Here is a 14,110-nt window from a genome sequence, read left to right on the forward strand (position 1 = left end):
AAATAAAATCTTAAAAAAAAAAAAAAGACCCTTGTGCTTGATTTTTTTTTTTTTTTCCTGTAGTCAATTCCTAGACTATTTCTCTTATATTTCCAGGGAGTTTCCTATGCTAGAAGAAGGAGCTATTATGACCTAGAGCAGTCCTGTGAGTGTCGATAGCCACTTTGTGGTCTCGGAGACAGGATAAGTGGAAAGGGCTCTGAAAATGGTCTTGGCTTGAAGACTTTGTGGGAGAGAAGCAAACAGCTAATATTTTGATTACGTCTTCTCCCACAGGGTTTATTCATTGGAATTTCCTTATCTAAGGTCTTTTATCCCCTCATATTCCACATAATGATAACACTACCATTTGCCAGGCACTCTGCTAGATGCTTCTTTAGCCTTTTATCTCCTTCATGCTCCCAGCATCCTCCATGATCTACTAGCTCCAGAGAGGGTGAGGGACTTTCCCAGGTTGTACAACTGGAGCACCTTCAAAAGTCCTCGACAGATGTTTTCCAGCTATGTTGTTGAGCTCCTCGCTCCATTCTCCAATATAAAGGTGCTTCTCCAGTATGGGTCCCTCTTAAATTCTGTTAGAGAGAACGAGTTTGCCTGAACTGGCAAAAATGTAAATGAAAATACCATATTCCTAATTTTTCCACCTAGCTCTAAACTCAACTTGGTAACTAAATATTGGGGGTGGATTTTATTGGTAGATTGAAAGTCAGGAATCCTAAGATTTTTTGTTGTTGTTGCTTTTCAGTTTTATCCCTGAGTGATATATTCAGATTTTTTTTGGTTCATATTCTTCTTTATAAATAATTTGTAAATTTGATGAAGTAGAAGGCTAAGGATAAGAAGAGAAGTGAACAGTGGAGGTTTTAAACAAAAACAGGAAGATTATCCTGGAATTAACATGTGCACATAGTTTGTCCTAAAACCAGAAATCCAGTGAATCAGTAAATATAAAAATTTTGCTGAGGTTCCACCTGTCACTCATCATTACTAACTCATTCACAGGTTCCATTAATTGCAGTTGCTTTACAAATCAGGAAACTTGATTACATAAAAAGTATAGTACAGCTACTTTATAGACCTTGACCCCAGTTCTTAGAGACAATAACGTGGAGCTACGTTAGAGAAAACAGTACTTGGACAGCAGCAAGTGGTTAAAGTTGGCTGTGGAGTCTAGAGAGGCTTGAGTAAAGCAAAGACAAAAGAGCACAGCTCATGGTGGCGCCTGGGTGGCTCAGTCGTTCAGCGTCTGCCTTCGGCTCAGGTCATGATCCCAGGGTCCTGGGATCGAGCCCCGCATCGGGCTCCCTGCTCTGTGGGAAGCCTGCTTCTCCCTCTCCCACTCCCCCTGCTTGTGTTCCCTCTCTCGCTGTGTCTCTCTCTGTCAAATAAACAGAATCTTAAAAAAAAAAAAAGAGCACAGCTCATGATCAAACCATTTTTTTCACATTATAAATTGAAACAGCAAATGGTATTGCCATGTCGCTGTTTCTGATTTATTTTCACTTCAATACCCATTTTTATTCTGGAAGAAGCTGAGCTTGGATCTTCTTAGATTAAAGCTATCAAGGGAAGCAGACTAACACTAACCAACTGCCAGATTACCTCCTGTAAGTAGAATTTCTCTTCTAGAGAGAATGAGTTAGGGGTGTTTGATTGCTATAGAAGATCAGTTATCCAAATACATAGGGCACATCACTGGAAAGTCAAGTAGGAAGAGAAAAGAATATAATTGCTTTTATTTTTATGCTTTAATAATAAGTTGTGTATATATTTCATTTGAGTTTGGCATATTCCCATGGCATCTTTCCTGGAACAGACTTTTAGTAAGCCTAAGGACTTGCCAGAATTGGTTTGAATATGTGCCTATGGTACATGTTTGCACATTAATCCACCAGATTTGTACCTTCCTATTCATATACTATTGGGCAAGCCTTGCATAGGATTCCATTACAAGAAAACCATTGTCCACTCACAATGAAAAGAAGTAGATTCTATTCCTGCTCTATTTCCTAGTATATTTGAATGTGAAATTTATCCTATAAAAATGACACTTCAGAACAGGTGCATACTTTGAAAGGTGTCCTTAAGATTTGTACAAATGAATTATTGGGCCAGCGATATGTCTGAAGAGATTTGATTACATGCCTCCATTTAGCAGGTGTCTCTAACTGGTAATGAAGTACCTGAACAATTAGGAAACTATAGGTCTTAAAAACTGTCTATGGGGGGTGCCTGGTTAAGCAACTGCCTTTGGCTCAGGTCATGATCCTGGAGTCCCTGGATCGAGTCCCGCATCGGGCTCCCTGCTGAGCAGGGAGTCCGCTTCTCCCTCTGACCCTAACCCCTCTCATGTGGTCTCTCATTCTCTCTCTCTCAAATAAATAAATAAAATCTTAAAAAAAACCCAAAACTGTCAATGGGAAGAATATGTGAAAATTAATCAAGGATATTTAAGGCTACAAATCTTAAGTAATTTGTGGTGCTAAGATCTTGCTTTTTAAACTGCCCTTTACATGTCTTCTTATGCCCCAAATGAAAAATTGCAACTGTTCGGTTTCCCCTTTTAGGTTTTAGCCTTGAGGCTTCTTGGGGAAAGACTCTATGTCTAGTTCATCTCTGTATCTCCCTCAGTCTTTTACACCAGAAGACACTGCAAGTAATCACTGAATTTATGGCGAGGATTCAGGTTGATAATGTGAAATAAAGTTATCCTTATGGTTTTCTTTTGCTATAATCACTTTCCAAACTCTTACTGGAAGAGAACAAATTGTGACTTCTACTTCAGTCTCTTCATGAGGATGTGTTCTCAGTCTTCCTGGCTGGCAAAAGTCTTTTTATTCTTATTTCGCTGCATTTGCTTAGCTCAAAAACCATAATCTATCATCACTCAGATACCAGGGATCTCTCCATTCTACCATGATTCTTTAACTGAAAACTGCTGCCCACTTAACCATTTTTCCCATCATTGAAATTTTATGGGTGCTGTCGTGTTGATTATTTTTGTGTGTTGTTTTTTATCCTTTGCTATAAAAACTTTATGGACAAGGACCCTATTATATATGTCCTTTATGCCCATGGTATTAATAATGCCAGATTGTCAAGCTCTATAATTACGAAGTAATATAGTGTCTGGCATGAAAGTTATTTATATTCACAGTTGAACTTTGATTATCCCTAACTGATGCTTTGCCTTGATCCTTTGCTGGAAATTCAAGCCTATTTCTTGAGCTTGCTCTCATAGAATCATGAGATGGGAGTTTGAAGAGGGAAAAATAGATGGCTGAATAATTGTGCTTTTAAGTTATACATGCCTCCTTGGATCTATATAGATTTCCTACCTAAGGTATGCCTTTTCTCCACCTCTTAGTAATGTTGCCATTTTACCCTGTTTGTTTCCTTCATCCCACTAATCATACACCATGAAATTGTTCTGTTTACTCTACTTCCTTGTTTCTCTTTCCATGAGGTACCTTGTTTGTCTTACTCTCTGAATTACTAGCACTTAGCTCAGAGTTTGGCACATAGTAGGAGCTTGATAAATATTGATTGATTGAGTGAGAGGCACACTCAGGCTCATGAACATGAATACCTACTTGGAATTTTTTTTTTTCTTTTTTAAGTAGACTGTATACCCAGCATGGAGTCCCAACTCGGCTTGAACTCACGACCCTGAGATCAAGACCTGAGCTGAGATCAAGAGTCAGAAGCTTAACCAACTAGCCACCCAGGCACCCCCCTACTGGGAATTTCTAAAGCACTCTTTCCGCCACAAACTGGAGTCAAGGGACACATAAAGAGAATCCACCAACACCTCTATTTTCAGCTTCCCACTCCCCACCCCCACCCAGCTACAGGAGTTTTTGCTCCTTGGTTTATGTCCCAGATGGACTTTTGCAGTAAAGCAGGGATGTGGTAGTAAAGACACCAGGCTGAATGTACAGTTGTCTGGACTTAATTTAATATAGAACATTCAATTTATACCTTGTTTTCAGTGTTCTTAGTGCTAATGCTGAGCTAGGATTGAAATTGTATCTTCTGAGCACACTGCTTGCCCAGGGCAGTAATAGACCTTTTCTTCAAATTTAAATTAGCCGTAGGCTGGTTGTCCTGTATGTGAAAATGTAGTCTTAATATCTTGATTGAACACAGGCCATCCAATTAGGTCAATTATTTGAAGCACTTGCATTTTATCTACTGACATTTATGATTAGAAAGCCTTAGAGCAGTTAAATTTCATTAATGGCATCAATTTGTCCACTGTTACAAATTGTCTGTTTCGAAACCTGCAACCCAAAGAAACTACTTTTCTTCTCCTCATCTTAGATTTAAATTTGAACATACATTGAACATATCTATTAAAGGAACTACTTTGCAGAATAAGGCTTAGGTCTCTGAAACCCTAGGTGCAAATCCCTTGTGCCACAATCTCCAGAGGTAATCGTATTGGATGAAATTCCACATAAATAAATAGTTATCAAGAATCAAGATTTTAGGGGCGCCTGGGTAGCTCAGTCGTTAAGCGTCTGCCTTCGGCTCAGGTCATGATCCCAGGGTCCTGGGATTGAGCCCCACATCGGGCTCCCTGCTCAGCGGGAAGCCTGCTTCTCCCTCTCCCACTCTCCCTGCTTGTGTTCCTGCTCTCGCTCTCTCTCGCTCTGTCAAATAAATAAATAAAATCTTAAAAAAAAAAAAAGAATCAAGATTTTAGGGGCACCTGGCTGGCTCAGTTGGTAGAACATGTGACTCTTGATCTCGGGGTCATGAGTTCAAGCCCCATGTTGGGCATAGAGCTTACTTAAAAAATGTTTTTCAAAAAGAATCAAGGTTTTATATAGTGAAGTTATTATGTATAATTCTTTTTCTTAAAAGAATCTCCTGCTGACTCAACTTTTCCTGGAAACCTGGACCATTCCCACCATAAGGAGATAAGCCACATGGCTTACAACAGTACAACAGTACCTCATCACCATCATCCAACCACTTCGGCCTCCCACTCCCATGGCGGGGGAATGGGCAACATGATGATGGTGAGTGCTACAGGAGAGGCTACCCTTTTCCACCCACTTGGGTAATAGAAATAATCGAGTTTTAGGTCTGGCAAGTTATTATCTTTAAAGGTCAGTTTACCCAGGAAGAAAAGCGCAGACAAAGACAAGACAAGTGATTTGCCCAAGATCATGTGGCAGGTTAATTTCAGAGTCACACCAGAACCAGGATTTCTAGGACTCTTCTGTCTTCCTTCCTTTCAGAATTGACCCTTTTCTGAATTAAGTTCTGGTATTCATGCTTTGTATAGAAAAGAAAAAAAGACAGTACACTTACCATGATACGCACTGAGGAATGTATAGAATCGTTAAATTGCTACATTGTGCACCTGAAACTTACATAACACTGTATGTTGACTATACTGGAATTAAAATTAAAAAGAGAGAGAGAGAAGGTTGGAGGGAAAGCAAGGGAGAGTACTTGTGGAGTGTCTGTGGTGGTAATGAAGGAGAAAGTCTGCCACTTCAATGAATGTCTCTTATTATCGAGATCTGATACTTTTAAATGCTCTCAGCTTCTTTACCTGAAATTCTCATTTAGAATCTTCAATCCTGTCTAACTGACTTATTTTTGGTTTACTGGCAGCATATGACCTTCTACTTCGGCTTCAAGAATGTGGAGCTATTGTTTTCTGGTTTGGTCATCAATACCGCTGGAGGTGAGTAAGCCACCCTCACCAGGTGGTATTCAGAGGTGACACTCACATGAGAGACAGTGACAAAGAATCTGGAAACCCAGCACCTCTTCCTGCTGTAAGTACTGAATGGTTATGGTTATGATACATAATCATCTTCCTCTTAACTACCTACGAGGTAAGGATACACAATGCTTACTTTGGTCCTACAGGAAACCTCCCTTGAATAATATGTGTATGTTACGGGGCGCCTGGGTGGCTCAGTCGGTTAAGCATCTGACCCTTGATCTCAGCTCAGGTCTTGATCTCAGGGTCGTTGAGTTCAAGCCCCACACTGCGCTCCATGCTGGGTGTGGGGCCTACTTAAACAATAATAACAACTTGCGTGTGTTTTAGAGTTTCTGAAAAATAATTTAGAAACAGATAGGAGTCTTTCGCAAATCCATTTCCTTTCATCCTTTTCCAGAGTGCTTCCTTATTTGATAAGTTACTGATCCTGGACATAAGGCTATAGTCAAGTTAAAATGACATAAGAAGCATTTTGTAAACAGACCACAAAATAACCCTAGGTGGAGAGCTAATCATCCAGTACAGTCCTTCCATTTTACAGATAAATTAAGTCTCAAATACGGAAATGGTTAGCCCTAAATCACACAGTGTGAGTGTGTCAGAGATTGGACAGGGACCCAGACTTTCTAGAGCTGCCTACTCCAGTGCTGTTTCTAGCATATCAAACTGGTCTACATCATTCCTGATTCTTCGCATGGCTCATCTTAGTGTCAGTCCTACTTTTGGGGTAACTAATATCCATTTTTGTGTGTCTGTAATGTTGAGTGGGCATGCCTTAAATTCAAATTGCACAAGCTCAGTGGTCAGTTGGACTGCTTTAAGCATCAGGTATATCTTTGGAGCCACAAAAATCAATTTGGGGAAAGAGGGGAGCATTTAATTCCGGTAGTGTGTTAAATCAGCAGTTTGAGTGTATTTGTATCATTACCAACACTTCACAGTGTGAAAGACTTAGAACTGAAATGTCTGGGGACGTCTGGGTGGTGCAGTCGGTTAAGCATCCAACTCTTGATTTTGGCTCAGGTCATGATCTCAGGGTCCTAGGCCTGAGCGCTGCATTGGAGTCGGCTTGAGGATTCTCTCCTTCCCCCTGGCTGCTCCCCACTCCTGCTCATGCTCTTTCTCTCCCTCAAATAAAAAAAAATCTTAAAAAAAAAAAAAAAAGAACTGAAATGTCTTTTCAAGAAATAGCACTTTATTTTAAGTTTTTATTTTTAGTTAACATAGTGTGTATTAGTTTTCGGTGTATTTAGTGATTTAACATATAGTGATTTAACAATTCCATACATTACTCTGTGCTTATCACAAGTGCCCTCCTTAATCCCCATCACCTATTTCACTCATTCCCCCCCCCCCACTCCCCTCTCCTCTGGGAACCATCAGTGTGTTCTCTATAATTAAGAGTGGTTCTTGATTTATCTCTCTAGTTTTTTCCCCTTTGCTCAAGGAAGTAGTCAACACTTTAAAATGTTGTTTTATGGGCACCTGGGTGGCTCAGTCGTTAAGCGTCTGCCTTCGGCCCAGGGCATGATCCCAGGGTCCTGGGGTCAAGCCCCACATAGGACTCCCTGCTCAGCGAGGAGCCTGCTTCTCTCTTTCCCTCTGCCTGCCACTCCCCCTACTGTGCTCTCTATCTGTCAAATAAATAAAATCTTTAAAAATACATATATCTATCTATCACCACAGTCACAAAAAAATAAAAACAAACAAAAAGATTGTTTTATTCCCCTTTTGCATATTCTACATTGTGTCATAACAAGCTGATTTATGACACCAGGTAGCCAGACCTGAAGGTGATTGTTGTTCAGATGATTTTTTGTGTCATAATCAGAAAATGAGTATGTTCTCCAGTGGAGGCAATGGTTTTCACTAATTGAAAACCATCTTCACTCTTTTCCCTGTCTGTCTGTCTGCCTGTGCAAATAGAGAGGTAGCAATATAATGTATTTGGAAATTGAGAGTAGCTCTCTTCTATGTTGTCTCTCTAGCTTGGACAGCACACCAGCTAGTGATTTTGCATGTGTGACCGTACCACCATCTTTTCCTTCTCTACTTAGAAATGGCTGGAGCTTTTGTGGCAGTGTTTTTACTAGCAATGTTCTATGAAGGACTCAAGATAGCCCGAGAAAGCCTGCTGCGCAAGTCACAAGTCAGCATCCGCTACAATTCCATGCCCGTCCCAGGACCAAATGGAACCATCCTCATGGAGACACATAAAACTGTTGGGTAAGAAGACTGAACAGATCCAGACAGACGTTATGGAGAGCTGGATGAGTTAAGCAGCAAAACAGCTATTTTATTAGCAACAGTCCTCTTCTTGAGTTAGTAGTGATTCTATATGACCTTGATGAAAACTGTCTCTGGAGGCTAAGGTTGTGAATCATGAGCAGGCCAAAGAAGGAATGATAGGAACCCTTCTGAGCATGAACATTTGTTCTGAATTGTAAGCCTTGGTCACTGTGGAAGAAGGTAAGGAATCTATATTTTAAAATATTTGCCCAAATTGAAAAAGGAAAAAAAATATGTTTGCCAAAATAATAATATGCAGATTAAAAGAAATTCAGGTCAGGTATAGAAGAATGACAGAATCCAATTGATTCTTTCCTATAACAAATTGTATGCCCCCAGCTCTATTTTCATTTTGTTTTATAATATAAGATGTACAGATGTCTGTATTCTGTCAATGCAAGTATTTGGATGACTACTGGCTTTCCCACAGATTGGCAAATGCTTTTTGAGACTTTTGAGTTTTAATAGAAATGTAGGTCTTAGGGGCACCTGGGTGGCTCAGTCGGTTAAGTGGCTGCCTTCAGCTCAGGTCATGGTCCCAGGGTCCTGGGATCGAGCCCCGCATCGGGCTCCCAGCTCTGCGGGAGGCCTGCTTCTCCCTCTCCCACTCCCCCTGCTTGTGTTCCCTCTCTCGCTGTCTCTCTCTCTGTCAAATAAATAAAATCTTTAAAAAAAAAAAAGAAAAAGAAATGTATGTCTTAAACTAAATTAGAGTTCAAGGAATCCTATAAATCAATATGCTACTTTCAAGTAACCACAATGTTATTTATTCCCATTGTAACTGATGAGCTTATTAAAGCCCAAACATGTTGTGACTTACCTAAGGTGACAGAACTAGTGAGCGACAGAGGGGCTAGCCAAGGCTCCTGACTCCTGGTTAAGTACTTTGTACTCTACTACCCAACCCTCAATTCTATTTCCATTCTTTAGAATGTGAACGTTGCCAAGGTGGAAGGCCTGAACATGTTTAAATAAGTAGGGGAGGGTTTAGGGCTTCCCTTTTATAGGAGCCAAGGTAGAGTAAGTTAGGGGATTAGTCCTCCTTTGTCTCCTCTCCTCCCAAAGAGGGTTCCTCCTGCTGACATATAACTGTATCTGGCCAATGCTGATTATCCAGGCAGCCCTATCGTGTTTCATTTCCAGGGACCGTAAACAACCTACATACACACAAGTAGCCATGAGTTGCCGGGATGGCTGTGAAGGAGTGCAGTTCCAGCTGAGCTCCCAACCACAACTGCTCCCCCTTTATCCTGATCTGCAGAGCTGCCTGAACACTCCTAAGGGTCCCTGATGGTTGTGTCCCTGTTTACTCTCCAGGCAACAGATGCTGAGCTTTCCTCACCTCCTGCAAACAGTGCTGCATATCATCCAAGTGGTCATCAGCTACTTCCTCATGCTCATCTTCATGACCTACAACGGCTACCTCTGCATTGCAGTAGCTGCTGGGGCCGGCACTGGATATTTCCTCTTCAGCTGGAAGAAGGCAGTGGTCGTGGACATCACAGAGCATTGCCATTAACGTTAAACTCCATGGTGCGGCCTTATCTATTGCAGTAGGAAGCAGTTCAAGACTGAAAGATGTGATTCCTACTCCAACCTTCCCTTCTTGCTCCTTATCTCCTTACACATACACACCCCTGCTCAACAGAGGTTTAGCTCCTTATCTCCTTACACACACACACACACACACACACCCACCCCACCCTCAACAGAGGTTTAGCCTACAGTCTCTGAGTGAAGTGAGAACCTCCCTGTTTGTTCTAATGAGCTGAGATTCCCTCAGGAGATGTCCTCTCCTCCCCCATCATCCTAGATCCAAATTATATGTTCTTGTCCAAGTCAGGTCGCTTCTGTTCAATGACTTGATCACTGCTTCCTTTTTTACTCTTCTGTTTTTATTTGGTTAACAGACAGTATGTGAATTTGGTGGGTTTTTCCTGGGCCAGTGATGGAGAGAGATTCACTTCAGCTAGGAGTGATGGCAGCTGAGGGAAATTCTCGCCCAACTAAACCCAGAACACAAACTTAACATTGAAAAGTGAGCTCCAGTCTTTGGATGCGAGGAGTATGAAGTACATTGTGCCTTTCAGTGTGATGTGTGGTACCGAAATCTCAGTAGTTTGCAGAAAGGTGGTTTGAGACTAAATATGGGCCTGGAGCTTGCAGAAGTGTGTATGCATTCTTGGGTGGCTGACTCATCAACTTGTATTCCTACTTAACATTTTGATCAGAATGAACTTGTCAATCAAAAAAAGAAGAGGACAATCAATTTGAGAAAAACAGAAATAGATATTTTAAAATAAAACCATTGATATTTTACTTTCCGTACCTTGGATTGTCACAGCTGAATGAAGCAAAAGAATGTGAATTGTTTTCTTTTGTTATTGTTTTCAGGTGTTGGCCTCTGAACCAGTTTTCAAACTCTAGCCTGCATCAGAATCACCTGGAGGGCTTGTTAAAACAAGTGTTAAAACTAGTGTTAAAACACTAGTTTCTGGGCCTCAACCCGGAGCCCCCAAATTGGCATTTCTAACAAGTTCCCAGGTGATGTCCCTGCTGATGGTCAGGGGACCATGCTTTGAGAATCTCTGCTTTAAACTAAGGAAGTGTCACCTGGTGGGATGAGCTACCTGGTACTGGACACAGGCATTTGAATTGACAATTGGTAGGTAGTATGTCTAAGCTTAATTCGTGTACTAAATGCTGCTGGTCAATACTTAATCATTCCACAAACATGTATTCATCTCCAGCTGTGTGTACGTGTGCCCAAGGACTGTAGCTAAAGTAACTTTTATCAGTATGTATGAAATCACTAGTCTTTATTTTTAAAGGTCTGTGGTTTCTTGGAAGTAGCTCAAAGATTAAGGAAGACCTTTGATCTGCAGTGTAAAATCAGCCAGTCATGGGTCAGGAGGGCAAAAGCCCAGCCCTCTCTTCGGAGAGGTTTAGGGTATGGTCTGCTGATGACCAGATTTTCCTCAGCCCCCAATATCCATGTCCACACCAAGCAGATCCTCGTTCTCTATGTGACTGTCTTTGTTACTCTTGGGGGTTTCGATAGATCACATGTGGCCAAAACCTCTTTTTCTCAATGAAGAATCATATTGGACTTTTATTCTGTTCAGTTAGTTTACACCACAGCCTGGTCCTCAATCCAGACTACCTGTGTGAAGTGACTCTTCCCATGCTGGTCTGTTAAATCCTGCCCTCCTTGGTGCTAGACTCCAGTCGTGCCTCAGGGCACACGAGAAAACACACAACTCTTCTGTTGGCCTCTGTTGTGGTTTTGAAGTTTGTACTTTCTCTGTGGGTGCCAGTTAAATATTGGAGAGCGAGGAATGTGTACTTCCCTGGCTTTAAACCAAGAGAAGGTTACGAGCTTACTGGATCGAGGGTAAAATCTGAGAACCAACATTTAGAGTTTTGTGCTTTTCTCTCATTCCAACCCCTTGTAGTACTGATCTTTCGCATGAGCGGAGTGAATGACAGGTAGTGACAGAGTCCAAAATGAAGGTGTAAATAGCCAGTTATTGTCTCAGTAGCCAAGGAATAATAAAACTGAGAAATAAAATACGACTCAATGTAAAAGTGACCCTGGTGCTCTTTAGAAATCTTGGCCTGAGCTGCTATAAAATACCCTTTCAGAAACAAGACCTTATCAGTAAGGTAAGAAAAATCAAGGCCAGTTAAGGCAAAGTGCTGTGAATTTGAAACTCAATGGAGAAACATCAGTCTGGGATAGGTCTTCAGGTATTCAAGATAGAGTGTCATGAAAAACCTGAATTCCAGCAATTCTTAGATTAGGTTGCCAAAGGAGGAAGGTAGTGAAGGAGAAAAAATGGAAAGCTTAAATTCCATCTTTCTTGAGCTTTTAGATTGTGATAATGATCTCATTGACTTTCATTTCTGTATCCCTGTTGATCTGGAATTTAGTGCCTGACTTTTGTTCTTTTGGATCCAAATTTCTCTTTTCCTCCTTCCCTGTTCACATCTCTGAGAAGCTGGTATCCCCATTTCTTTGGTCCCCTATTCTGCTTTCCTTTCCCTTTCTTTCAGTCTTTAATCCCATGTATCCAGTTTATGAAATCTCCCTAGCCCTCCTGAGGCAGTGGAGATACCAACCAGAAGTTGTAAAACTTAGTAGAGACCTGACGCACATTTTGAGGAGAAATTGTCCTGTTGGAATTGCTCGAAGGGCTACCTACTGGCACCATCAGCAGAGTTACAGAATCTTAGGTGCTGTCTAAGGAGGAACTTGGAGGAACACGCAGCCCCTCATTGCCTACAAACAGGGAATCCTGTGTGTCCACCAGGGAATTAGAAATTAAGGTTTCTTCACTACTTCTATGGTAGGGCTGTCTGGAATTCTGTTTCAGACTGTGAGGCTCTGGGCTTGGAATCTAGCCACAAGGGGTTTCTTATAAGGAGCTGGAAGGGGAGGGGGCAGGGGTTACACGTTCATGTCATTTCATTTTGATCCTGCTCTCTCCATGTTTCTTTCAGAAGATAAATCTAAAGATACAAAGTCTGCATTTGATATAATGCCTTAATCACTGAGTCTACAATTAATGTTGACTGTTTTAGATTGTAAGCTCCTGGAGAGCAGTATTGCTGTAGTAGGAATGTGTTAACAGTGTCATATGTGAAAGAACAAAATAAATACTTTGATTTTGTGATTCTATGCATGTCTTTCTACCCAGAGTGATTATCAGGATAAGTGGTCTCTCCATTGGCCATTACCGTAAGTTTTTAAGATGTCAGTCTTTTAAGTGGCAAGATCCCTTTATAGTTTTTATCTCACTCTCCTCTCCTCTTACTCTACTTAAAATGACAAGCTTGGGACACCTGGGCGGCTCAGTCGGTTGAGTGTCCGACTTTTGGTTTCAGCTCAGGTCATGATCTCAGGGGTCAAGCTGGCGTGGGGCTCCGTGCTCAGCGGAAAGTCTGCTTGAAGATTCTCTCTCCCTCTCCCTCTGCCCCTCCCCCTGCTCACCCTCTTTCTCTTTTAAATAAATCTTAAAAAAATATAAAAATAAAAATAGGGGTGCCTGGGTGGCTTAGTCGTTAAGCGTCTGCCCTCGGCTCAGGTCATGATCCCAGGGTCCTGGCATCGAGCCCCGCATTGGGCTGCCTGCTTAGCGGGAGCCTGCTTCTCCCTCTCCCACTCACCCCGCTTGTGTTCCCTCTCTTGCTGTGTCTTTCTCTGTCAAATAAATATTAAAAAATAAAAATAAAATGACAAGCAGCAGCTTTCTGCCCACAGGTTCTGTCCCTGTGCTTTAATAAAACCACCTTTTTGCACATAAATAAATAAAAATGATAGGGGGTGCCTGGGTGGTTCAGTCATTAAGCGTCTGCCTTCAGCTCAGGTCATGGTCCCAGGGTCCTGGGATCGAGTCCCGCATTGGGCTCCCTGCTGAACGGGGAGCCTGCTTCTCCCTCTGCCTGCCGCTCCCCCTGCTTGTTCTCTCTGTCAAATAAATAAATAAAATCCTTAAAAAAAAAGACAAAATTTTAATTTTGTTCTCATTTATAAAAAAGGCAATAACAGTACCATTTCAATTTAGGAGCAATATATATAAAGCACCTAGCACTTAATAGGCAACCAAACCATAGTAACTTTTTGATTATTTTTACTCCAGCTTTCATGAAATTAAAGGTAAGCTCTTCTGGATGAGTTTAGTATCTCTTCACAAGCACTTGACTATAATCTAGGAATGAACCCTAGGACCTAAGGAAAAAGAGAACCAATGCATGTAATTTCAGTTGTGTCTAAAAGGATTTATAGCTGCAATAGGCAATAAAGAAGCTATTAATCTGGTGAATGCCTCATTCTTTATAGATAAAATAGCATAAGATGGATAAAATTTCATGAGAACTGAAACAGCATCCCCTCCCTCCACCCCTGAGAACCCCACCTTCTAGACCCAGCAGGGGGAGACTAGGAAAGCAGTGTAGCAACACAGTTTAGAAACTTGAATTCAGAGATCAGTATGCCTGGTTCAAATTGCAGCTCTACCCCTTAATTAGCTGAGCATTAGTTTCACCTTTTATAAAATTAGTATCTAGTAC

General features: G+C 41.4%; 1 protein-coding gene across 1 annotated transcript in view; it reads left to right on the forward strand.

The window, feature by feature from the left end:
- SLC31A1 (solute carrier family 31 member 1) overlaps positions 1–12,719 on the forward strand; it is a 41,761-nt gene extending 29,042 nt beyond the window's left edge. Inside the window, exons 2-5 of the mRNA XM_021691452.2 lie at positions 4,870–5,027; positions 5,632–5,704; positions 7,807–7,975; positions 9,356–12,719. Of these exons, the coding sequence (XP_021547127.1) occupies positions 4,935–5,027; positions 5,632–5,704; positions 7,807–7,975; positions 9,356–9,557 (537 nt within the window). The 5' untranslated portion in view covers positions 4,870–4,934 and the 3' untranslated portion in view covers positions 9,558–12,719. The remainder of the gene's footprint in view (positions 1–4,869; positions 5,028–5,631; positions 5,705–7,806; positions 7,976–9,355) is intronic.
- Positions 12,720–14,110: the final 1,391 nt, after the last annotated feature.

The sequence above is a fragment of the Neomonachus schauinslandi genome, chromosome 13 (genome assembly GCF_002201575.2).
Source record: "Neomonachus schauinslandi chromosome 13, ASM220157v2, whole genome shotgun sequence".
In the NCBI taxonomy this organism is placed as follows: Eukaryota; Metazoa; Chordata; class Mammalia; order Carnivora; family Phocidae; genus Neomonachus; species Neomonachus schauinslandi.